Below are 26576 nucleotides of genomic sequence, written 5' to 3'. Positions count from 1 at the left end.
TACAAAGCCACTGGTCCCCAGCAGTTGTACGCAAGAACCTGGAGAGAGCGCAGGCAGTGTACACTGAATACTATGACAAGAGACACAACACTAAGGACGTCGCACTCGAGAAGGGTGAGTGGGTGAGAGTCAAATTGCCCACGCAAGGGAAGAAAGGAGACAGCAAGTTCACGTCCCCGTTCCAAGTGGTAGAGCCCTACTCCAGGTCAGCCCTGCTCAGCGACGGGAAGATATGGTCCCAAGACCGAATGGCGAGATGCACTCGCGCCAACGAGAAGGAACCCGGGGTGGAGTCCGGCGACAAAGGGACGGCCAGTGCCACGAAGGACTCGGGCGCAGCAAGGAGGAGATCCGGCGATGAAGACGGCAGTCCCCGGTCGGGAACAGGGCGACAAAGAAGAGAGGAAAGCACAGGACCTGGACCAGACACCCAGGAGGAGCAGGAGGCGACAGAAGGGAGTTGTGCAGGACTCAGAGGAGAAGGTGAAACATCCTGCCTGGACGGGGTCGAGACCACCCCGACCCCAGGTGGGGGCAGTACGAGGACACGATGTGGGAGAAGAATAATGTTACCTAGGAGGTTCGAGGAGTTCAGTATGGACAAGTAAGACTGTTCCAGCTGTGGTTGTTGGTGTTGTTTTGTTGGGTTGTAGTAGCTTGAGTATTTATGAAGGGGGAGATGTGGTGTAGCGGTCTAGTCTGCGACGCACACTGCGTGTGACGTCAGCGGACATCCGGTAGCAGCCATGTTTTCGTATCGGCATTAGCGCGCCGAATTCAAGCAAGTACGGAGCTCCGCTCCAGCGCTCCCAATACCTTGATATAATAAAAGGTGATTCCTTCCATACGTCTGAGTGTCCATTCATGTTACCCTGCGGTGAAGTGAGCTACATTACAAGCCGCGTGCGTGTGAAGTCTAAATTACCGGCTCCTGTGATTCTTAAGCGCGAGCGCGCTAATATGCAAATTAGCATTAAATAAACGCTACACCGTCCTGTATGTCGAGTGACTCCAAAGGCCAACTCCTTATGCCATACCCAATCCGTAACTGAACAAAAATTATAGCATTTCACAACCTTCAAGGTAGAAGGATTACCTTATATATCTAAAAAGGTTCTTCAAGCATCTCAGTTCCTCAGAGGCACCCACTTACAAGGTCCCAAAGGCGAGACCTATTGGCTATGCCAATGCTTGTTTTTCAATGGTAGAGAAATAAACTGCTGTATCTAGGAGTACTCTGGAAGCGTCACCGCCAGGCTGTGCGAGCAGCAAGGCACCTGAAGCATTGGGAGTGGATGTGGTTTGACGCTACAGCTGCTGACTTTGGTGCTCCCCGCCCCTGTTCTCTTTCCGCATTTACACTCTGCCACGCTACTCAGTAGCCCTACCAAGGCTAGGCGCATGCGCATAGTCGAAACGCTCTCATTGTGCCAATTCCATTGCGCCTGCGTACATCTGCCCGTGGCGCGCCGTTCAGCAGATTTGCATGCGCGCAGCTGGTTCAGGATCCCGGACGCAGGAAGAGTGTGTGCCTCCATTACAGCGCATGCGTACATATACATCACTGCACGTGCAGTATCGTGCACATGCGCATCCGTGAGGCTGTACGCGTAACAACACTGCGCATGTTTGAAGGAGATTCATCCGGCGCATGCGCACCCATAGTCTAGCACCTGGGCGGAAGGAGTTGCTGCCCTCCCTCCGCCGGTGTTATTCCCCATTCCTGCTTCCCGGTGTCAGGTGAGGCGGCCGCTCCGGCAGAGGCGAGTGCCGTCCGCAGGGAGGGGCCCTGAGGTAACACATTTCCATGGAATAAATCCCTTTGCAGCTGAGTATTTTCTTGAAAGTGGGAGACTTGGACTCTAAAAGTAATTTTTGTATCTATTGAATCAGTGGATTCTCAGTCCAAGGGCACATTGACCGATGTTTGCACACACAACAAAACTAATAAATACTTGAATGAATTGAAGGTGGGATGCCCAGTGAACTCCAAAACTCTACTTACGATTTCCACTCAGTTTCCGTGGAGGATGGTTGCACTGTTTAGGCATGACATTATTATTTTTTAATGGAAAGCTGAAATTTCCAGCTACACCAAAAGCCCTACCATCTTGCATTTCCAGCCTTCAGCTGCTACAAATAATACTATGTGAAGGCCACGTTGACACCATATTGACTTTACATGGTCCCTGTCTTTGCTATTCCAGCGTCCCGGGTATGACTGGGAGGCAGAGTGAGGGGCTGAGCTTTGCCATGCAGGGGGCAGGTTTTGAGAGATTTACGTGCAAAGTGCAGAAGCTGGAGACAGATACAGGGGCTCGTAGATACGGGAAGGGTGACTGTTGGCAGCCCTTACTAGAGTGCACTGACTATTATAGAAGTAGACCCCAGAACTCTTTGCTTCAGCAATTGTTTTAGACGCTGAAAAGGCATTTGACACTCTGGCATAGGAATATATGTTCACTGTTCTGGAGATGCTGGTGATGGGCAAAGGGTGCTTCAGGCTTCTCTATGCTGAACCCACTGCACGGTAAGAGTAAATGCTTTATGCTCCACGCCTTACCTGATCACCAGAGGTACCAGCAGGGGTGCATATTATCGCCTCTGCTGTCTGCCATAGAAGTGAAACCTTTGGCATGCATTTTCAGAGAATTACACTTGGACAGGGGCATATGCAGGGGCGGGAGTGAAACGTTCATCTCATTATATGCTGCTGACATCCTGCTGTTTGTCAAACACCCAGAAATTAATATTTCTCAACCCAAGCAGAGTAGTTTTGAGATTTGGCACTATGTCCGGTGTTTACATGAATTGGCGCAAGTCGGAAATATTCTGGCTGAGACCCTGCACCACAATATTCCAGCAGAACTAACCTTTCGGGAAGAGATGACTGTTTTATCTGAGGATTAGAATCCATACAAAACCACGAGATAGTTGTAATAGAGAAAATTATGGCTCAATGTTCACTAGACTGTTAGACCAAATTGGGAAATTGATTAAATTGCCACTGTTGGGAGCTGACCGGAAACCCATTATAAAAATGATTGTCCTTCCTCGGTTGCACTATCTGTTGTGCAGCGTACAATTAATTGCCGTTTTCCTTTGTTTAAGCAAATAAGATCTTTCCTGTTCATGCTAACCTGGGCAGGCAAACAGCCCCGAGTAGGGTGCTCGATATGAACACTGTCTTATGATAAGGATGAAAGTCAGTGCCACATATCACTCAATATTATTATTATGTAGCACAACCTCAGCACATCAAATGTTGGTTTGGAGCAGGGAAGATTCTCCCGCAGGTACACGTTGACAGTGAAATAGGAGTCCCAGTCTCAAAAGCAGGAATATTGGGGAATATCAATACAACCACGGGATAGATGCACCCAGTAAAGTGTAGGATGGCGGGTTAGTTTACGTTTGGGTGATACTGTGGCTTTGACAATAGGCACTTACCCGAAATTCCAATAGCCTGTAAATTACTAAACGTAAGATCGAAACTGGGACAGTTATATTAAAAAAAAAGGAGATTCATGTCTCTTCACAAGTTCAGATCCACCTGGTAGGTGACAAGCCTGGATATGTTCTTTTATTTTAGGGTACCACGTACCTGTAAATGAAACACTCAGTTGTTGCCAGATTAACCAAAACCTCTGAATGCATTAGCCAAGGTCATGCTGGCACTTGGAGCAGGAAAACAGTGCTCTGAGTTATACAGAGACACTGGTGGCTTTGGGATACAAGTCCTTGTGCCCCCGTAGACCTCAGAGAGACAGAAACATTGAGATCACCGAAGAACAATGGTTGTTCAGCTATTCACAAGCCATAAGTGTATTATTAAACAGTAGGCTGAGGCTGGTACATTTGAAATATTTAGGTCAGATGTGTTATACACCAGTATTATTTAAAATGGGGCTTAGAGAAAACCAGAACTGTTGCAGATGCGTGTGAATGGGTATGGTCTTTATCACTCTGGCTTGATTGTGCCCAAGCCCTGCAAAATATTGGAGGGAAATATTTGCGATTCCCATCAAAATAATCAATCTGATGGTGGTACTGACGCTTCTGATGGTTTTGCTGGGATGAATGAAGATGATTGATCTGATGGTGCACCCGACGCTGCCGATGGCCTTGGGATAAATCAAGATGATTGATCTTATAGTGGAGCGGACGCCGCCGATGGCCTTGTTGGGATGGATCAAGATAATTGATTTGATGATGGTACTGACACTTCTAACTCTCTTGCTGGGATGGATGAAGATGTTTGATCTGATGGTACAATCAACGCCTCTGATGGCCTTGGGATGGATCAAGATGATTGATCTTATAGTGGATCTGACGCCCTTGCTGGGATGGATGGAGATGATTGATCTGATGGTAGAACCAACGCCTCTGATGGCCTTGCTGTGATGGATCGATTTGATGGTGGAGCCGGCTCCTTTGATGCCCTTCCTGGGTTGGATCAAAATGATTGATCCGATGGTGCAAACATCGCCTCTGATGGCCTTGTTGGGATGGATCAAGATGATTGATCTTATAGTGGAGCGGATGCCTCTGACGCCCTTGCTGGGATGGATGAAGATGATTGATCTGACGGTGCAACCAACGCCTCTAATGGCTTTCCTGGGATGGATGAAGATGATTGATCCGATAGTGCAACCGTCGCCTCTGATGGCCTTGGGTTGGATCAAAATGATTGATCCGATGGTGCAACCGTCGCCTCTGATGGCCTTGTTGGGATGGCTCAAGATGATTGATCTTATAGTGGAGCCGATGCCTCTGATGCCCTTGCTGGGATGGATGAAGATGATTGATCTGACGGTGCAACCAACGCCCCTGATGGCTTTCCTGGGATGGATGAAGATGATTGATCCGATGGTGCAACCGTTGCCTCTGATGGCCTTGGGTTGGATCAAAATGATTGATCTGATGGTGGAGCCGGCGCCTCTGATGGCCTTGTTGGCGTGGATTAAGATGATGGATCTGATAGTGGAGCCAACGCCTCTGATAAAGGAGATGTCTGCTAATAATAAGAGCTTTGCCCTGGTGCTTTTGTTCAACTTAAGATAAATATCTCTATACTTGGAAGAGAGACGCTTGCCGTCCTTCCAAGTATGGCTGGCAGTTTTGGCCTTTTCCAGTCAGAAAATGGATAGTCATGTCATGTTGCTGGTGCTCACCTCCTCCCCAAGGATTGCTGCGACTTTTTGAGACAATATCTTTCTGCTGAGACCCTGAGCTCAGAGTCTAGATAGGGAGCAAGGGAGGGCCTACCTGCGTATAAGAAAGGGGGATAGGACCCTTTGCACGACAAAGTTTGTCACAATTAAGACCTTGGAAAGCGAGAGCAGAGAGAAATTTGCACATAGCTGGGACTACAGCCAGACAGGCCAATAGGGAGTGAATCAACTAACTGCAGTGTCTTACTAGTGAGAATGATTTTGCATACGCCTGTAGTAGGTAATCTGAATACATGATTTTGTTAATCTTGAAAACTAAAAAGTGTTAAAAATTTCTTGAACTATCAGATGCTACAAATAATTCTATATGAATGTGTGGGAGAGAGGTTCTTAAGAAAGGTGTGAGTATCCCCTTGAGGGAATGACACCGCCCCTCACAGTATGAACAATCAGAAATAATGATATATCATTCATTTTCAAACCTTAGTAAAGTAACGTTCTGAAACTTAGAGGAGAGTACAGAGAAATTTGAAGCTGGTAGAAATAAGTTAATATTACTTTTCTTTCAGGTGGAGAAGACTCTCAAAGAATCCAGTTTCTGTAATTTTCCTGAAGTGGCCCTAAACGCGCACTGGAAATCCTGATTCAGGAAGTGAAGCTGAGAACGCACTGGGCATCTTGACCAAATGGACCTTGTCCTGACCGAATCATTGGGTAAACAAATGTATTTTTCGTAAGACAGCAGTGCTCCAATTCAAAATATCTATTTTGAGAAGTTGTTTCAAACATTCATACAGTTTTTGGGAAACACTGCCCTTTTCATTGCAGATGTGCAAAAGATGTTTCATATGATGCAAGAGTCTACTGGCCATATGCATGAACACATTTTCCCATAGACATAGAATGGGCAAAACCCTTTGATACATCTGGACCTATATGTATTTCTGTGTCACAAACCGAGCCAGAAGTTAGTGGAGTGCTGTAGAGAGTCAAATACAAGTATAAAGTCAATGACTGATAGGGGAGGAAGCTGAGTTGTGGATGGTTCATGCATGCTGATGTACCATTCTTTGAAGAGATGAGCCTGCAACTCTTTCCTAAATTGGAGCAGCGTTGGAGCAGTCCTTATGGATACGGGTAGTTTTCTCCAGATCATTTGTGTATAGATTGAACAAGCCTGTAACCTTCATGTTTCTTTTTTCCACTTCTTAGTCTGCAGTCTGATGGGATTCTAGCTGCAGGTGTGCCAACAACCACCAATATGGTGAGCTTTTGCGCAAGATAAGGGGGTTTGCTGGTAGTGATGGCTTTGTTACTGATGCAGCTGGTTTTGAAGATGGTGCAAGCCGGAATGAGGAGCCAATTGATTGGCATATAGGGTGCCCTTAAAGGGGTGTCAGTGAGGAGTCTGTCTGGAGGCCATGTAGCAGGACGTTGCCCTCATCCCAATACAAGAGTATGGGGGCTTGAACAACACTTCTGAATTCTCCTTCCTTTCTCCAGAAGTCTCTTTCACTTTCTTTAGAAGATCGAGCTGGTACTAGCCTGTCTTTGTATTTTTTAGGTCGAGCTTGGGCAGCGCATGCGCTGCTGCGAGGCATGCTGTATTGGAGTATGACTTTGAAGCCCCACTCACTCTCACCCTTATCTTTAGTTGACTTTTGTCATTGTCCTTTGTAAATGCTGGCTTCTGGGTCATTATTAGATTTGTTAGTCCCTCCTTGGTACCGCCTTGTCTTTATTTGTAACCTCCCATGAGGACTGCCCCTTTTACTTCTGCTGTGACACTTTGTCTTATTTAGTCTGTAAGCACTATTTTCTTTAATGAGTTTCTCCTACTGCAGGCATGACGTGCTTTCCTCGCCATGCAGGCTTTCACATTCAAGCAGCCGGGGCAATGGCGGACGCTTCTTTGAAGTGAAATAGGTCTTGCATTTACAAGAGTTTGAGCTTTTGCCATTGTAAATCACTATAACTTAAAGTCTCGTAAATGGCAAATTCATATAATGTGCACTTAAAGAGGCAGCTATGAATCCCTCCCAAGACTAAAGTATAGAGTTCATTGTTGTGGTTCTCATTTTGTCATGTCTTACAATACTCTGTTTCAGATGCTCAGCAAGTGAAAAAAAAGTGGAAAGCTTTGTTAAAGCCAACCCTTTTCTCTGCCTGTTAGAGCACGACAGATTAGACTGAAGCGCGCCTATATTGCTGCTCCTGTTGCTGAGATGCTCCTGCCAATGTCGAGGACTTTTGAAAATAGTTTCTATTGCTGCTCCGCCTTGCCAGCTGGGGTGCCATCCATGTATGTGCTTCTTTCTGTGCCAGAAGAATTTCCTGCTTTACTCATGAAACTCCCGCAAAATCTAATCTGATATGGCTTGTTTTCTAGAATTGTGTTGCTATTTCTACGGTAGCTTTGTTTGAGTGATTCTTATGGCCCTTTCTGTCTTCTACAGAAGATGCAGCTTTATGTTTTCTTAACTGGGAAACTTCTATTTTAAGTATTTTTTATTAAACAACATAACAATTTCAGCCAGATACAAGTCATACATCGGACAATCATATAGTGTACAAAGTCTTTTGTGCGGGAAGTATTGGTGTGTCCATACAATATGAAGCATATATCTCAGGCAGTTTTACACCTTGCGTATGGATTCACCTTGAGCACCTGGGCCCACTTTACCCTGGCCTCCCCCATATCTAGGATCTGTATTTGTCCCAGGGGCTCCATATCTTTTCCCACTTCTTGGGGTAACCTCTACTCTCATACACCACCCGCTCTGCTAGGTGGCACCAATCGACATTCGTAATCCAGTCGGATAGTTTCGGAGGGTCCCAGCCCCCCGCAGCCGTGCTATGTTGTGTTTGGCAAAAACCAAAGGAAATGATGGACGGAGTGTTGAACATTGCAAGCACTCACCCCCAGTTAACTGATCTGGGTTTAATCCATCACCGTTCTTTAGCCCACTCTGCCACCCCAGTTCAGACATGGCCATATGCAAATCAGTCTGACCCTGTGCCCCATGGGAACAGTCCAGCCCGAACTGCCAAGCCATGTCTTCCCTGGACCGGAAACAAGCTTCCTAGGACCGGTTTCTGACATTTCAGCCGTCTTCAGCCAGGCTTGCTTGAATCCAGTGGCAAAGTGAGCAAGGGACTCACGTCTGAGCATACCCTGCCAACTTATGGCGAACAAAGCAAAAACCAAAGGAAATGATGGACGGAGTGTTGAACATTGCAAGCACTCACCCCCAGTCAACTGATCTGGGTTTAATCCATCACCGTTCTTTAGCCCACTCTGACACCCCAGTTCAGACATGGCCATATGCAAATCAGTCTGACCCTGTGCCCCATGGGAACAGTCCAGCCCGAACTGCCAAGCCATGTCTTCCCTGGACCGGAAACAAGCTTCCTAGGACCGGTTTCTGGCATTTCAGCCGTCTTCAGCCAGGCTTGCTTGAATCCAGTGGCAAAGTGAGCAAGGGACTCACGTCTGAGCATACCCTGCCAACTTATGGCGAACAAAGCGGTACAAAAGGGGGTGGTGATGGACGGAGCATCAGAACCAATCAAACACTCACACCCAGTCAACAGATCTGGGTTTGATCCATCACCGTTCTTTAGCCCACTCTGCCACCCCAGTTCAGACATGGCCATATGCAAATCAGTCAGACCCTGTGCCTCATGGGAACAGTCCAGCCCGAACTGCCAAACCATGTCCTCCCTGGACCGGAAACAAGCTTCTTGGGACCGGTTTCTGGCATTTCAACTGTCTTCAGCCAGGCTTGCTTGAATCCAGTGGCAAAGTGAGCAAGGGACTCACGTCTGAGCATACCCTGCCAACTTATGGCGAACAAAGCAAATCCAAAGGAAATGATACTCACAACGCCGATTCCGGCGGGAGGGTTGAAGGTGCACAGCGGGACTCCAGCGAGCGAGGTGACGGGGGCAGCCCAGCACAGCGTAGGGGGAGCGGCTCGGATCGAGTGAGGCTCTTCCCAAGGCAGGGGCGGCTAAGCAGTCCGGTCACGGTTCAAGGAGGGGCTGAGGGGCACGGGAGTCACGGCTCCGGCGAAGGAAGGAACACCTCAGTCCAGCGGTAGGCGAGTGAAGGTCAGGATGAGCCCAATGGTCCTGGGGCTCAGTTCAGGGGGCAAGCTCGCTTCCAGGCCCTTGGAGATCGTTTTTGAAAGCACAAGGTTCTTGAAATACAAATGAAGTAAAGTCTTTAGTAAAGGGTTCCTCTTCCCTCCTTTGGCAGCAAGGTCACCACTGTGGGCCAGTACCCCAGGATAGGGACAGTCTTCCTCCGTACAGCTTTCCTGGCGCCTCCTCCTCCGGCAGAGATTCTTCTTGGATCAAAGCGGATCTGATTTCCTAGGAGGAGGGCTCCTTCTTTCATACACCATTTCTTTTGTTCTTCCAGGCCAGGGGGGCCCTTGCCTAGTTCAGTCCAGTTCTGGAACACTTTGTTGATGCGATGCAGGCTTCTTCTTTCAGGGTGCAGGGCAGAGCCATCAGACGCTCCACAGGGGGTGGAGCCAGCATTGTGGTGGCAGAGCACAGCCCTATTCAGAGTCCAGGTGTACTCCTCCCACCCATCTACAGGTCAATCTTTCTATTCACCTCCAGGCTACCTAGCCCTGCCCATCTGGGTTTCCCCAGCCCTGTCACTCACACAAGCCAGACAGCAGATACACATCATGCAGAGGCGGGCTGAAATGGTTAGGCAAGCAAAGGTCAACTTTCTAAAATTGGCATTTGCAAACGCAGAATATTAAAATAAACCTTACGAAAAGATGTACCTTATTATTCTGAGTTCAGGCATACTAAACTCGATTTTCTACCATGTTCCCTTGGTCTGTTAGGATCATAGGATGTAACAATCTTAACAGCCCATTCTGGCCTATGAGAACATGGTAGCCTTACAATAGTGAAAAACGAAAATGGCTGTAATTCACTATTAGGACATGCCACACACATCAGGGCTTGTCCTACCTTATGCTACAGTGCACACTGCCCTTGGGCCTACCATCGGGGTGACTAACATGAAGTTAAGGGAAGTTATGGGACTGGCAAGTGGGTGCACTTGCCAGTCAGCATTACAGTACCAGACTGCACGCAGGTTCTGCGATGGCAGACCTAGACACATTTTACCAGGCCGCTTCTGTGGGTGGCACAACCAGTGCTGCAAGCCCACCAGCGGTATTTGTATTTACACGCCCTGGCACTCCTGGTGCGATTTACTGGGGTCTGACAGTAAACCAAATAAGCCAATTATGGAATCCAACCAACATAGCAATTTTCAATGGGGAGAGCATATGCACTTTACCATTGATCAGCAGTGGTAAAGTGCCCAGAGTCATTAAACAGCCAACAACAGGTCAGAAAAAATGCAGGAGGAAGGCAAAAAGTTTAGGGATGACCCTGCAAAAAGGGCCAAGTCCAACAATAGTCTAGGCAGGACCTGCTACCATGCGCGGCAGATCTGTGTGTGCGGCCTACAAGAGGCATTCCATAGTCTCCATAAGTTCGATAGGCCCATTGCGGAGGCAAAGGTCCATAGTGACCCTGCCTCCTCAGCCCTGGTCTGTTGCGTTGTCCTATCCCATTCCTGGGACATCACATCATTTATGTCCCCTCCCAATATCATCACCCCGGATGGCATGTCCAATAGTGTTGTGTTTAGTTTAGGGAAAGTATCTGCGTGGAGTCTTGGGGGGGATGTATGCAGAGCATAAGTTTAGGTGACAGCCCTCCCACGTCCCTGACAGGGCCACAAACCTCCCCAGTGGGTCCCGCCAAGCGCGACCCGGGATGAACGGTACTGAGTTTTTTAAATGCAATGTACCTCGGCACTCTAGATATTTTATAAATTATCTGATAATTAGGACAAAGTAACACATCCAGAGTCAATATGTAAGCCCACAGGAAACCAAACTCTAGGATCAAAGTGCTTCCCAGTGATATTTAATGTCACAAGTTTCAAGGAATCACATGAATAAATACAATAGAAGAACGGGGATGTGAACCAAAAACAACAACATAATCCCTAAATTTCCACGGAGGTCAAGATCATGTTGCCTCTCCTGTTGGCAGTGATGAAAAGACAGCCGACACGTGTTTCGTTACAACGTAACTTCTTCAAGGCTGTAGATGGTTTGAACATTAAACAAAATACAAAAAAATTCCTTTAGTAGGTGGACATAAAAAACTATTTACACAATAAAAAGTTCTACCAAATAGGTTCCATTGTAAGTCGCCCCATAGACTTAAGACACCTGAAAGGAAAAGGGGATGTGAAAAGAAGGGAAAGAGAAAGAGAGCCAATAAACTGGTGTATATCAAGAGACGTGCGATGAAAAAAGATTTTATGTACCCAAAGTGCAAAAAAAGAGATTTTCCAGTGAAAGCCTCCTCGTAGTTTGTAGAGTATTTCAAAGAATCAAAATTAGTATGTTTATAGCTGTCAAGAATATAATAAGGCAATAAAAGAAAGACTGGGAAATAATGTGTGTTGAAGACAAAAAGGTGAGCCAAAAAGGTAAGCCATCAAGGCCCCTAGGAATAGCGTGTATTAAACAAAGCAGTTGTCAGAACTACCTTTCGTTATGTTAAATGCAAGTATAGATGAATGCTCCAAAGGTCTCCACGCATTAATGTCCTATTCCTTTTAAATATCTGGAATTATTCAAGCAACCCTAAAGAAAAAATATATGATATAAAATTGATGAGTGAGAGAGAAGAAGCAGTCTGTAATCAAGACTGAGAGGGGGACACAGCATGACAATACCTCAATTAATAAAAACGTGCACATCAAGTATCTTCTCGCAAACGTTGTGGCTCCAGACAATTATATGCAAACAGAATTCATTTGGTGTTAGAATCACCAGTAGGCGTCATGAACCTGTATATGTGTAACAATAAAGAATCTCATAAGTATATTAAAAATAGCATGTAATGAAAAACACTACAATTGAATCGGACAAAAGGCCCAAGAATCATGTAAAAAGAGGACTAGAAATGGTTTCTAGGGCCATCCCATAGTAAAGACAAGTATAAAATATGACCTTGTTAGTCAAAAGACATATCTATAATAGCAAGAAAGAAATTCGTAAGAACGTCTCTTATGTCTCTTTTGTTATATAAAATATTACATAGAAGGGAAGTGTAACCCACAATGTGACGTTCTCTCACTTGAGCATATATTTAAACAAAAAGTGTAGTCATCAAGTAATCCTAGGCAGAGAAGAGATAAAAAGTTCAATGTTAAATGTGAATAGACTATACCCTATGCCAAAAGTATCAAAAACAAAAAAAAAGGCTATCAAGTAAGAATAATGTCACCAGGTTCTAAAAAACTGTCCAGACACAAATTAATTTAATTAATAAAACCTGCTAACCAATGGTCACTGACAAATGGGTTCATTAAGAAACTCTTCTGGATGAACCCCAGCAACAAAAGTACTCGAAAAAGCTAGGGAATCACAAGAGGTTTCTACTAATGATTGACTTAACCAAAGCCGACTGAGAAATCTGACACAATGAAAAACAAGCATTTGCAATGCAATAGGTCTCGCCTTTGTAAAAGTTTGAGCTATTGGCATTGTAAATGACAATGTCTTTATGTATGTTTTGGTTTTTGAAACAAAAATAAAACACAATCATTTACAATGCTTATAGCTTAAACTCGCGTAAATGCGAGACCTGTTGCATTGCAAATGCTTGTTTGTTAAGCTGTCTCTCTCATGTTCCTCTTTCCACCCATGTGTTTCTCCCCTAGACTTCCCTCCTTCATTAGCTGTTCAAGCTTCCTCCCCACCCGCCCACCTTCCATTGCAGTTCTTGCTTTCCCACCCCGTCTGTTGTCCGTGCACTTTCCCATTACCACCGTTGTCCGTTTACTGCCTTATCCAGCCTGCCCACCCTCATTTGTCCAATTTCCCATCCCCAACAACTCTTGCTTGTGTGCTTACCCCTCCCTTGTCCATGTGCTTCACCAGCCAACCCACCATACATTGTCCTTGTGTTTCCCTAAGCTCTCCTTTGTCTGTACGCTTCTACGCCCGCCACTCTCACGGTTGTCCATGTGCTTCCCTATTGTTGTCTCTTGCTTGTTCTTCTTTCCCACTGCTTCGTCCCCTGCACACTACCCACCCCAACCTACTTCCCCATTTGTTTTTTGTTTTAAACGGATTAGCGCTATATCAAACAAGCGCATTTTGCACACATTTTTTATTTATTAATCCATCCCTGATTATTAAATAAAAAGAAAAAGTGATGAGCTCATTTTGAAGGTGTGCACATGCATGCTGGAGCGCACTCACAAAATGACGCGACAGACACAACTTAGCATTTTCATGCACACTGTACACCAGCTGTACGCCATGACTAAAAATCATTACCAAAGCCAACAGGTGAGAGCTACTGGCTTTGCCAATGCTCCTTATCAGTGACTGATCTGGTGCATCTTCTATTCATTTTGTTTTTTAGTCTCTGTGTATCGCCCTCTATAGTACCAAGAAGTTTTTTCTACAAGCACTCATTAAGTACACATAACATAAACAAAGTATGGTGTGACCTGTGAAGGACCAACTTCAGAGATCTCAACTATGTCAGGCAGAAGTAGTTCCATCAAATACTATACATTCCATTGCAATGGGGTACCTGCAGTTCTGCTACTTTCTTTAATGGAAAGTACTGCAAGGATCTGAATACGAAGGGAAATAAAATAATTCAAGCCTGGCGACCTTGGCATTGCGCCAGGCTTGCGGTTGAATCGCTTGCAATAAAGTCCAATATAGGAGTCGTGCACATCAAACACTGGCGCGCTGCAAACAGATAAACGTCATGAATATGCCACAGACAGACCTGTTTTTCTTGTTACAAAATATGTGTTTTCACTGCTCTTGAGGTCACTTACTGCTGATTCACTATGATGGTTAGGTAACTACTTTTCCTGTTATGTCCTTGATGGTATGAACTGTTTTTTTTCTTCTTGTTTTCTAGTTTTATAAAGTTTGTTAACCAGAACTCCCTTCCTGCTCTCTTGTAAAGCACTCGAATGCCTTTGGGCCTAGTATTCGCCATATAAAAATGCAATAAATCAAACATGTATCGTGAAAACTTGGCAGCTATGCAACCTCTGTCCTATAAGAAGGAGGAGGGGCTGTGTGTAGAAAAGGTGTAAGAGAGCTCCATGGAAGTCAGTTTAGAGGAGCAGAAGGGTGTCCACTTGGCTTCAGCCTCCAGACCAACACTACATAATACCCGTCATAGGATTACTTTTGAGGGTCTGATGCATTCTGGGCTTGTAGTACTGGCTTCTTTCCCCTTAACACACACAAGGATGCGTTTTAATACCAGCACTAGAGTCACGGTGTCCCAAAGACGGGGAGTTATGGGTCTGTACAGGGTGCTAATAAAACTGCAAAGGGTGTGGGGGTGTTACCATGCCCATCTGTGGAATACTCGGTGCTCTGCAAGGATGGGAGCCTCAGGGAGCTAGAACGAGGGCCTCTAACACCACGGTTTGTGTAGTTAGCGTTGGGGAGGGTGCGGGGGTGTCTTCTCGGCTCTTACCCATCCTCATGCCGCGGACCGGGTCTCGATGTCTCGCCGTGCTGTAGGGTCCATAAGATGCCAGTGCCGTGCCTCCACCTAGATGTCTCCCAAGGGCGGGCGCCATCTGCAGGAAATGGACTGCACCGCAACGCCCTCTCTAGTGACTCAAAGTATGAGGGGTGAACGGCCGAGCGCCATCTGCAGAGGTTTTACTCGATAACAACAAAAACCAAGTGGACGCCATGACGTATTTGCTCGGCTTTTTCTGCCGAGCCACTTGGACGGCCTTGGCTGCGAAAAGGTTTCTTATCTTTATGGGGCCATGTGTTTGGCCCCATAAACATAAGAAACCTTTTGCGACGAACGCAAAGCAGGCCAGGCCGTCCAAATGGGACGGCTCAGAAAGCCAAGCAAATACGTCACCGACACCTCTTTTCCAATGGCTGGCCACCGTTTAGCATAAACGGTGACGCCAGCCAATGGAAAAGAGGGGCGGGGCTTAATGCTCCTTACAGAAAATATCACATCTCATTAAATCTCGCCAGCGAGAGTGCGCATGCGCGCAGCCTACGCCAGGCGAGACCTAAAAATAACGGTATTGTTCTATCTATATTATTCTCATGGCCCGAAAAAAGCGAAAGAATATCGTTATTACGATGCATGAAAAATTAATTAAATTTCATTAATAGTTGACAAGAATATCAATAAACTTACTCATCAAGACATAGATGAAGAGCTGTGATAAGCCTCCTTTTGTGCAGCGCGTCTGCCGCGTCCCATGGTCCTAATCCGCCACAAACACAAGGGACTGGCGAAAAGAAAGGCCAGTGTTTATGTAGGGTGGATATTGGTTATAATTGGCATCATATCGTAACTTTGGCGCCAAAGATGAACACCAATCATATCTAACGTTATTGGGAGACCCATGTGAGCGTTTCTCCTGACTTGGCGGTTTCCGGTATAATCAACGTCTAAACCAGGAAACGGGGACACAAAGAGAGGACTCAAGGAGCGAGTCTAAAGGTCGGCCATGTTGGAATTCGGAACTTAATATCTGAAGTACTATGAACAACACGAAAATAAAAACGGAGATCTTGAGGGTGAAGCCAAATGAGGCTCCTCTTAATTATTTCACAATAGAATTGTTTCGATTTTGTAAATTTGAGTTATATCAGGCTAAAAGTCAAGAAGAAAAGCGATAGGGTGTTTCAAAAGTGTTGGTAAACGCTAAATTCGGATGAATCATTAAGGACCAAGAAAAAAGGGAAAAAAACAAGAAGAGTAGGAGTAAGAAGACAAAGCCAAAAGAAGTGTATCATATCCCCATGTGCAGAGAGGGACGTTTGTCAGGATGTATACATTCTCAAAACATATAGAATTCTAGCAACTCACTCATATGTCATTGTTGAGTGTGCATAAACATCAATAGATGAAAAAAAGGATGTTATTTACAAGTATTACATAATCACAGAAATCAAGAACATAATTAATATCGTCCAACTATTTCTACTAAAGAATATTGGGTGAGCGCGGACATCAATCGCTAATCGATAATTGATATTACGTGTACCATGGTTCTCATGTGTTAGTACATCTTCCTAATCAATAAGGGAAAAAGATGTAGGAGAGTAGGATCTGCTTCACATGGGTACCCCCACTTTTTGCTGGTGTTTTTCGACCTTAGTCTGGCTGTGGCCCTGCTAATCAGGACCCCAGCCTAGCTGCTTCCTCTCTAAAATGGTTTCCATGTACATTAGGTACATTTCTAATTGGATTTTGGAGTTCCTTATAAGTCCCTACTATATGGTATACTATGTACCCAGGGCATAGGTACCTCAGAGGCCTACCAGGGGCTGAAGCATGTATTATGCCACCCCTGGGAAGCGCACCAAAATGACACCACAGGTCTGCTACTGCAGCCTGGGTAAGGTGGTGCATGCACCCCTTACTGTGATATAGGCTACCTATATCACTACCATTGCACACACATATAAAACCTATAAGTCACTCCTATGGCAGGCCTTAACAATCCTGAAGGCAGAGTGCTTGTTTTTTATGTGAGAGGGTGCCCCTGCATGAGCAGAGCCCCTCTGCAGAGTTCGGAGTACCTCCTCTGATGCTGTTTGTGGTGCAGCCTGACCATATACTCTTAAGTGCATTATAACCTAGCGGTAAATGCTAGCTTTGGACTGGCTGCACGGAAACATGTTGTGTTTGGTGTCAAACACTTTGGAATACAACCCTCCCGCCAGTTCTGGCGGCGGGGGTAGCATTCCACCCTTCTAGAGGGAGAGACATGTTCACACTGGTCTACCCGGTAAAGACTTTCTACAGCCCTGGCATCACAAAATGGATGCCACTGCCACAGACACGGGTCTGGCCTCCTATTGCTGACCGAAACTCCGGCATGGGAGGCCTGCACAATATGTTTCCTGTACCAGGGAGGTGTAACCACCTCCCCAGACAGGCAGATGTGTATTGCGGCTGGGCGAGAGCACTCTCTAGTGGGTGAGTCCCCCAGACCATGCTGGCCTGCACCGACGTCCTTCTTCTAGTTCCACTTGACTTGCCGTTGCCAAGGCTTGTTGGGTCCATTCTGGTCGCCGACACCGCAGCACTCAACAGACTTCGTGAGACAGCTCGAATCCAGCTCCTGGTCATCGTCGACGCCTCCTGGACCTCGTGGCTGAAGAGTCAAGACACCCGTCAACTCGCCTGTGGGCATTGGACTATCGTGCCCCTGGTCACTGGTAAGTGACCCAGTCTCTGTCCCCTCTGCTTTCAGGTTCCTTCCATCCTCGATCCAGGCTTGGATCTCTTCGGACACTTCTCCTCTTCACGGCAGCAGCACTTCTTTGCCAGCTTCCATTGAAAACAGCGACGCGACCTGACATAAAAGACACCTATACACCCGGCTTCCCTGGGTGAGGTAACTCGAGTACTCCGGTTCTCCTGTGGGTGTTGGCCCTAGACACCTCTAAGTCCAAAAGGGTTTGCTCGTAGTCATCCCCTAAGTGTCCTTAAACTCTTAATTTCCAACCGCGACATTCCCCATAGAAGTTAACTGCGATTCTTGGCTGTGTTCTCACACTGCACGCGTCTCCCGTGGGTTCCCAGTGTCACTACCTTGGGTGGTTCCTTGTGGTCCAAGCACTTCTACAGGCTCTAGGCCTTGTGTCTAGCTCAGACGTGGTTCTTATTCCACTTTATTGGTATATGGTTTGGTACGCCGCTAGGGCCCAAACGTGTATTTGTGCTATTACTGATAATTGCTGACTTGTAAACAAAGTACTTCGAACTCCAGTCTCATAAAGAGACTAGAGGGGTGTGTTTTATCTTAAATACATATATTTTGAATATATACCTGGTGTAGTTGTCCTTTCATCTGATCATTCAAGAGATTATAGACTGGCAAAACAAGCTGCTTTACATTCCTTCAAGACTTAGCCTGAAGGCTGCTCTCCACAGCTACCACTAGGATAGCTTTCAATAAAGGTTGTCTTTAACCTATCACCATAAGGGGTTATTTGGACTGATACAAGGTGCCCACTAGAACTAGTGGACAGCATATATCAGGCCACCTTCTCACAGAAGTTAATCAAAAGTAGTATGAAATCACGGCGATAGAGAACATGGTCAATTTCGTTCAACGATTATTGCTGTACAGGATTAGATGGGCATAGACTTCAATCTATATTCACTAGTCAGCCATTTAAAGGTGCAGAGACTTGATATTACATATACCATAGTTCACATGCATTGGTACAACTTCCTAATCCGTAAGGAAAATATGGATTTCCCTATCAATGTTCAAACCCATCTCTACAGCCCGGAGACGTAAAATCCATTGGCTTTCTGCTCTCCTTAATGCTCGCATTCTATCCCCCCCCCCGGGGTAGTTGCATACTTGGGCTATGCCATGAAAGCAGATATGGGTCAAGCTTGATTTAGGATGACAAGTATTAAAATGAACTGCCATCCCTTACATATCGCAAATTAAGCAATAACCTGCCGGACCCCTTCCTTATTCTTAGCGACAGATGGCAATCAGACACAGGGCAACTTGACGATGAGGACTGGCAAACGGCTCTGATGTCCCCCAGGGACGCGGCTATCAACCAACGCTTCAAACTGATTCAGCTGAAGATCCTACATAGGACGTACCTCACAAGGGTGACATTGGCCATGATAGGGACTCGACAGGATGCGCTATGCCTTCGTGGCTGTAAATGTGTAGCCACCTTCTCTTACATTCTGTGGCACTGCCCCTACGTACGATACATCTGGGAACGGGCTACTGGTAAAATGCAAGACGCTCTGGGGAAATCAGTTGTGCTGAAACCCCCATTAGGACTCCTGAACATTTGGGAACCGACTGACCTTACGGAAATAGAACAACAATTCACCACCCTGGGGTACACCCTAGTCAAAAGAGGGGGCCCCAGACAAGCCGTTGCTGATCGGATGGGTGGCGTAAATTGACAAATGTATGGTAGCTGAAAAAGAGGTCTACAAAACCAGAGGTTGCCGAAAGAAGTGGGATAAGAAGTGGGGGGCCTGGAATGCCTACTGGGGAGAAATATGTACTTCACCAACTGTGGAACTCGAAATGACACGACAGAGTTTCCTGTAATTCTTGATACCTGGTTGTAAGGTTGTTTATTCAGAGCTATTTTCCTTTACATGATGGACGGTATATCACGATATATGTACATGACAAATGTTTCATTAATAAAATTTAAAAAAAAAAAAAATGAACTGCCAGAGGGTAATTATTGTCATTATTGCGTATTGCCCTCATGTGCTCCTGTATGCTTTCTTTGAGGGGACGAATTGTGCTACCAATGTAAATAAGTCCACAATGGCAACGTATGCAATATACAACATATCGAGAATTACAATTCATGAATTGTTGAATCTGGTATGATATTAAAGTATTGTACTTAAATTCCTTGATTTTGTTGCATGCAAAAGGACACATATTGCACTGGGTGCACCTATAAAAGCCTTTAAGTTGACTAGGTAGCCACGTAGTCCCATGTATCTTAGGTGGAAGATAGCTCATGCACAATATATCTCTCAGTTTTTCCTCTCCTATGTACTATCCTAGGTTTATTGGAGATACATTTGGCCACTGATCTATCCAACGTCAATACATGCCAGTGTTTAAGAAAGATCTTATATATGACATTGCTGTGTGTATTGTATCCCGTCACTAGGCAAAGTTCTTTATCATATTTCCTTTGTTTTCCCTTTATTTTGGTACTCAACAATGTACCTCTTGGTGTACCCAAAATCTTGCTCCTTGATTGTTTAATAACAGTGGCAGAATATCCCCTATTTCGAAAGCGGTCCTGCAAATTGTTCAGTTCTAGATGGAAAGTGGTATCTTCACTACAGTTTCTTCTGACTCTGGTCATTTCACCCAACGGAATTGCCTTAATCTGTGTTGACGGATGTGCGCTTGAGGCATGTAGTATTGAATTACACGCTGTGGGTTTCAGTCGAGGCATAATCTTGTTTTTGGCGTAGACTACAACGTCTAGAAATTCTATTTCAGAAGTGTTGTAGTTGGAAGTGAATTGTAGATTGTATACATTGTCATTCAGAAAGTCGGTCAAGGTGTTAAATTCCGATTTGGTCCCAGCCCATATGATAAAAATATAATCCATGTAATGACCCCAGTAAAGAATCCGTCCAGTCAAATGTGAGGGGCCATTAATCCAGAGATGTTTGGCTTCAAAACTGCCCATATACAGGTTCGCAAACGAAGGGGAACATTTGGAGCCCATTGCCACACCCACTAGTTGTTTGTATCGTGTATCAAGATGTAAGAAGACATTGTTCTCCAGCATCAGTCGTGTAAAGTCTAATTCCATTTCAGTATGTTTGTGTAAAGTTGCATCCTTTTGATATAACGTGTCCCTAAGTGCCTGTATCCCCTGTTCCATAGGTATGCTAGTATACAGAGAGCATACATCTAATGTAGCAAAGGCTCTGTCCATTCGATGTCTTCAAGTTCATTAAGAAGATCACCTGTGTCTCTTAAATAGGATGGAAGATTTAGTACTAGGGGCTGTAAAAATGTATCAATAAACTCCGATAGGTGTTCTGTGGGAGACCCTATTCCGGAGACAATCGGTCTTCCCGGAGGAGAAGTGCCTGTCTTATGTATCTTAGGGAGTACATATATACAAGGTGCCCTAGGAAATGGTGTGAATAAAAATCTGTACTCCATGTCTGAGATGAGTCCTTGATTTTTCCAATAAGTTAGTCTCTCCTATATGTGACTAGTGATGGCTTTTAGTGGATTCACTGTCAATTTAGAATAGGCTGTTGTGCCACACAGCTGTCTCTCTATCTCCTTTATGTAGTCAACATCTTGCATAACCACTATGTTGCCCCCTTTGTCGGCTTCTTTCATTACTAAGTTAGAATTAGCAGCTAACGTTTTGAGGGCAGCATGTTCATTTTTGGTCAAATTAAAAGAAAGTTTCTTTTTTGAGCTGTTAACATTGTCTTCTAGGGTGTACAAGTCCTTTGTTACAGCCCTGTAGAAAGTGTCTATCAAGTTGGCTGAAGATAGAATGGGAACAAATTTAGATTTAGGTTTGCACCCACTGGTCACATCGAGATTATTTCTGATACCTAGGTCAGATAACGTATCTAACATAGTTTCTGTCTCATTTTCTAATGACTACAAAAGATGTATATTTTGCTCATCATTAATCGTTTTATTACACAATGGAACAGAATGAGAGACAGGTAAGGCAGGCATGGGATCTTCTTCAAATTTATTTTCCAATTTAACACAACGAGTAAATTTAAATAAAACAATATATAAATTAACAAAATCAGGTCGTGTAGTTGGACAAAACCCTAGAACTTTGACCAGAACATTGTTGACATCTGGAGACAATACTAGATTGGACAAATTTACTATGTTGACATCATTGGGAGAAACAACATTGGTGCCTTGAGGATTAGTTTTGTCATTATTAAAAGTTGAACTCAGTTCTTCACATTGCGGGTTGACGAGCGGGTATTTGTTGCCCCCTCTCTTTGATTTGCTATGGCGCCCACCCATCTGGTTTTCTTTGATTTGCTCTGTTGAAGTTGGTTCTTGAGCCCTTGCGAAAACGTGTTAGTTCCTCTAAAAAAGAAGAGAAGGTGGGGTCAAGTACAGACTTTGCGTTGCTTGATTCTAATGCGGCACCACCACTCGCCTCACTATTTACACTAGAGATGTCTGATTCGCTTGTTGAAGCAGTGATCACAGAGGGATTTTTGGTGCCACTGGAAACAGGTGGTCGTGGTTTAATCTCATCAAACCTTTCGGCAAAGGTAAAAACTCGGCCATTCTTATAGTCATTGTCATCCCATTTTAGCTTTCGCATCTTCTTGTCTTTTATATAAGCCTGATGTTTAGTTAAAATATCTTTTAATATTTTATAGTTTTTCTCAGTTGCCTCAGGTAGATTGAGTTCTTTTATCTCATTTTCCAGCCTTTCTATATCATTCAATAGGATGCTTCGTTTACGTTCAGCATGGCGGATAAGTACATCCATAATTTTATATGAGGAAGTAAGTATAAGATCTTCCCACTCTTTCAAAAGATCTGGGTCCAAGTCCTCAAAAGAGGGGAAAATAATTATCCTTAGACCCCTGGGTATCTGTCTAATGTCCAGATATCTCTTAAGTAGGTGGCTTCCCACCATCTGGACAATTCTTGTTTTTTCAAACGTTCCAGTTTGATACATTTTTGTTTGAGGCCCTCTTGCTCATCATTGTGTAGCGACTTAGGTGTTTGATCTGATGTGCCTGTGAGAAGCTCCAAAAGGAACTTATCTCTATCGTCATCAAATGTGGCCATTTCGTGAATCTGCTAGTCCAGCAACATTTAATTATACCCACAGTTTTGAAGAACTGAGTGCAACCCTACCATACAAAACTTAACAAACACACAATTGGTAGTGATGGTATAAAAGGATTGCACATCAATCTTAAAAATAAATGGCTGTTAGATTTTAAGGTGCTAATTGTATTGGTGCCCCTCAAGGTAGCCAGAAAAACACACCCCACTGATCCTAGAGTTTGGTTTCCTGTGAGCTTACATATTGACTCTGGATGTGTTACTTTGTCCTAATTATCAGATAATTTATAAGATATCTAGAGTGCCGAGGTACATTGCATTTAAGTTTTATATGCGAACTCCCGCGAGCTCTCGTTGACAGACACCAGTGGTAGTGGGGTGTCTTTTTCTGGCTACCTTGAGGGGCACCAATACAATTAGCACCTTAAAATCTAACAGCTATTTATTTTTAAGATTGATGTGCAATCCTTTTATACCATCACTACCAATTGTGTGTTTGTTAGGTACTGAGTTTTTTGCCAGGATAGCCACCGCCCTGGAGCCTCATGTAAAGCCTGCATGTGCCCGAAGCGTGCAGCCAAACCTATTCAGTGCCAGGTAATGGTGGCCAAGCAGGTGCGTCTCCTGAAGTAGAACGAGGTCGAGGGCATGTCTGCGTAGGTATTGAAGGACCGTAGTTCGCTTGATCTTGTCACCCAACCCTTTAATGTTCCATGATAGGATTTTCAACGCGTCGCAGGTTGATTGGTCATGATGACATTCGGTAACATATATTGCCCAACCTCATTCTGTGCCCATCCGAACCAACCGCACCCCGGGGCTGCCCCCCAATGCTTGCTCGCAGTCGTGCATCTTTAGCTGGAACATAAAAAGCGCATATCGTATAGTGACTATAACAAAAGTCCCTTTCGAACACCCCCTCCCTGCAGCACTCAACAGTAGGTTTACAACTACCCACCACCCCAATTTGCAGTGCGCCTGTCACCCATAATGTCCCATTTAAACTAAAGTGAGGCGCATGGTCCACCCCCACCCCCCCTCCACACCCAACATCCCTTAATACTAGAGTCTGGTAAAACATTTCAATCAAGTCCCTTCACAATACTTGCGTAGGAGTCCTCGAATTCTCACAAGTGTTCTTTAGTGTCCTGCTCACCCACAATCCTTTTGTTAGATACAGCAGCATTCTGGGTTGCATCCGTATTGGGGAGAGCCTCTAAGATCTTTCATCGCTACTCTGATGGATGCGCTTCGTTACTCACTATTATCACCTCCCTGAGAGTTTCACTCCGGGCCACCATGTAGAGCGAGCTCGCTGTACTGTCTACATTCCCGCAGGCTAGGATCTGAAGAACCACTCCTTTTTTAGTGAACAGCTCTATGAGGATAACCCTGACCAATGTGATGTAGGAACTAAAACTATAAATGATATATTCTTGTAAAGTGTGCTGAGGGTCCAATTCCCCGGTGTGCACGAGATAAAATTTCAAATCAGATAAATCAATAAACTGTTGCTAGTGAAGGTGGCTTCAGAGATCATTCAGCTGCATCCAAGTGTCCAACCTAAGAAGGCAGAAATGAATAACTGCTCATGAAGTTTCCATAGCGCAAACATGGCCCATGGCCATCAGAGTGCTTCACAAAGGAACAAAAAGGTTACATACAATAATAAAATAAACACGCATATCCAGTACTGAGGCAGAAGTAGTAACCCGCAGCGACAAGAGCAGGTACACTTGAATGGGGCAGTATTTCAGGTTAAAACATTCATGCTCCGCTAGTGAAGTAGCCTGACGTACACAAAAGAGCTTTAATTGGTGTCGAGAATCATTACTACTCCTCTGTTAGTTGGTCCAAGATTGGGTTATCTTTACAAAGAATCCTTTCAGGCAGGTAGACTCTTGTTGACCCCTCGCTGCATCAGAGCCCCTCTCAGTCCCTTCAGGTACGGCAGCCCCACAGCTCCCCCACACCAAGGCATTTAACAAATTGATTTCAAAATCTACTTGGATGTCCATATTGTCCCAAGGAAAGAGGACACACACGAGCTCAGACACTTACTTCTGCTCTAGAAAAAACAGGTCTTTGCTGAAAATGGCTTGGGACCGATGGGGGTGACGGTACAGTCTAAAAGCAGTAGACATTCCATGCTGTTAGTGAGGAACGTTAAGCACAGTGGGCCCAATTCACAGCGGTAAACTGAGACGAAAGTCTAATTTTACGACTTTTGGTATTCACAAAGGCCATTTACGAGTAGTAAAGTTAGACTTTTGTCTCAGTTAAACTTCAGTTTTGGTCTTACATTTCTTTCAGACCAAAACTGAGACAAATGTCTAACTTTAAGACTTTTGGTCTTCACACGGGGCATTTACAAGTGGTAAAGTTAGACGTTTGTCTCAGTTTTGGTCTCAATTAAACTTAAGACCAAAACTTAAGTTTAACTGACACAAGAGTCTAACTTTACTACTCGTAAATGCCCTTTGTGAATACCAAGAGTCTTAAAGTCAGACTTCCGTCTCAGTTTACCCTTGTGAATCGGGCCCCAAAAATCTCTCTGGAATTGAACATTCCGCTAGAGAGGTGGATGTTATGTTTTTTCAATATCTTCATAGTAAAGCACCATCCTTACTGACTCGCAGCAGCACATCCCTCTTTCCCCCCCACACGTTGAGGGTGCGGCGGCCCACGAGCAGTTCTTGTGATCGGGGCATGCATACACTGATCACATTCTGATGTGTCGTCTGCTTTGATGTGTAGCACTCTTTGCCCTAATAAATGCTTGAATGCTCTCCTGCAGAGACATCTTCCAGCGAAGTGGACAGAGGACCAGTACCAGGCCCGGCTACAACTGGAGGTCATGGAGCCTCAGGAGAAGAAGGTATGTTCAGGTTATTCTTATTTTACCACCTGTAACTGTTCCACTGAGTGACTGAAGTATACAAAGAAAGGTGATGGAATGCTTGAATTCATCTCAGCCACTGGTACTCACTCGCGCCACCACATCCCAATCCATTGATATTCTGCACACCATGCCATCTCAGTTTGCACCCAGCTATATGCAAATCATTCTTGATCCTGCTCCAATCGGAACAGTCCATCCAACCTGAACTGCCAGGCCAGGTCCTCCCTGTCCTGGAAGCCGAGAGTGGGTTCTCCCTTATTTGGGCTCATTAGTCATGCATAGCTACGTTCCAGAGGCCAGAGCACACAGGGCCCACGTCTGGAATACCCATCTCCAGCACTGCTCCAAACAGTGGCTATTTGTTTGTCCGTGGTGGTGGAGTGTTGGCATCAGCCCAGGCATAGGTTCTCCGTGCCATCCGAGACTGGTAATTTTTATAACAAAATTGTGTCCCAGGAGTCGCACCTTTCTTCAGTAGACTGTCTTGGCTTCAACAGATTCCATGCTGGGGCTGGTGTAGTAGTCTGTTCTCCTTCAAGGGGTTGCAGCGGTCCCATTAAGGGAGTATTCGGGAGACATGAGTTTAGAGATCCTTCTTGCAGGATTGTAACTGTGTTTATCTTTACAAGGAGGATAGTTTGCTGGATCATCTTCAAATCCCACAGGCATTCAAGATGGAAGTATTTTTTTGACTTTGCAGGGAAGCAAGAAGTATGCATGCAAGTGATGGCTCTTGTAGCGAGGGAAACCCCACATTTTGTATAGGCCCTTCTGTGCTTGTTGTACAGCACTGACGTAAAGGTAACACAAAGGGGGCGATTCCGATCTCGCTCGGAAAGACTCCGAACGCGACCTGGCTGGAAAAAGTACGAGCAGTACGCATGTTTTCTGACCGACTCGTACAGCTGTACGAGCACGCAAGTACGATGCGAGAAATGCAAAATCGCCGACCGAATTGTTTCTGGGTCCGAACCGCTTTGTACGTCTCGGCCGTAAGTAAACCATGCCGTGCAATGAAGGCGATTTCCGACCGAGCCAGTACGATGCACGATTCAGACAGCTG

The 26576-nt window shown here is 45.1% G+C and overlaps 1 protein-coding gene across 1 annotated transcript in view; it reads left to right on the top strand.

Annotated features, from left to right (window-relative positions):
* The first annotated feature begins 1642 nt into the window (after positions 1 to 1642).
* LOC146863520 (uncharacterized) overlaps positions 1643 to 26576 on the top strand; it is a 63359-nt gene continuing 38425 nt past the window's right edge. Inside the window, exons 1-3 of the mRNA XM_085642962.1 lie at positions 1643 to 1794; positions 5744 to 5888; positions 25409 to 25489. Of these exons, the coding sequence (XP_085499088.1) occupies positions 5861 to 5888; positions 25409 to 25489 (109 nt within the window). The 5' untranslated portion in view covers positions 1643 to 1794; positions 5744 to 5860. The remainder of the gene's footprint in view (positions 1795 to 5743; positions 5889 to 25408; positions 25490 to 26576) is intronic.

The sequence above is a fragment of the Triturus cristatus genome, chromosome 2_2, assembly GCF_964204655.1.
Source record: "Triturus cristatus chromosome 2_2, aTriCri1.1, whole genome shotgun sequence".
Classification (NCBI taxonomy): Eukaryota; Metazoa; Chordata; class Amphibia; order Caudata; family Salamandridae; genus Triturus; species Triturus cristatus.
The sequence above is the reverse complement of the archived record's forward strand: the minus strand, read 5'-3'. Positions and strand labels throughout refer to the sequence as shown.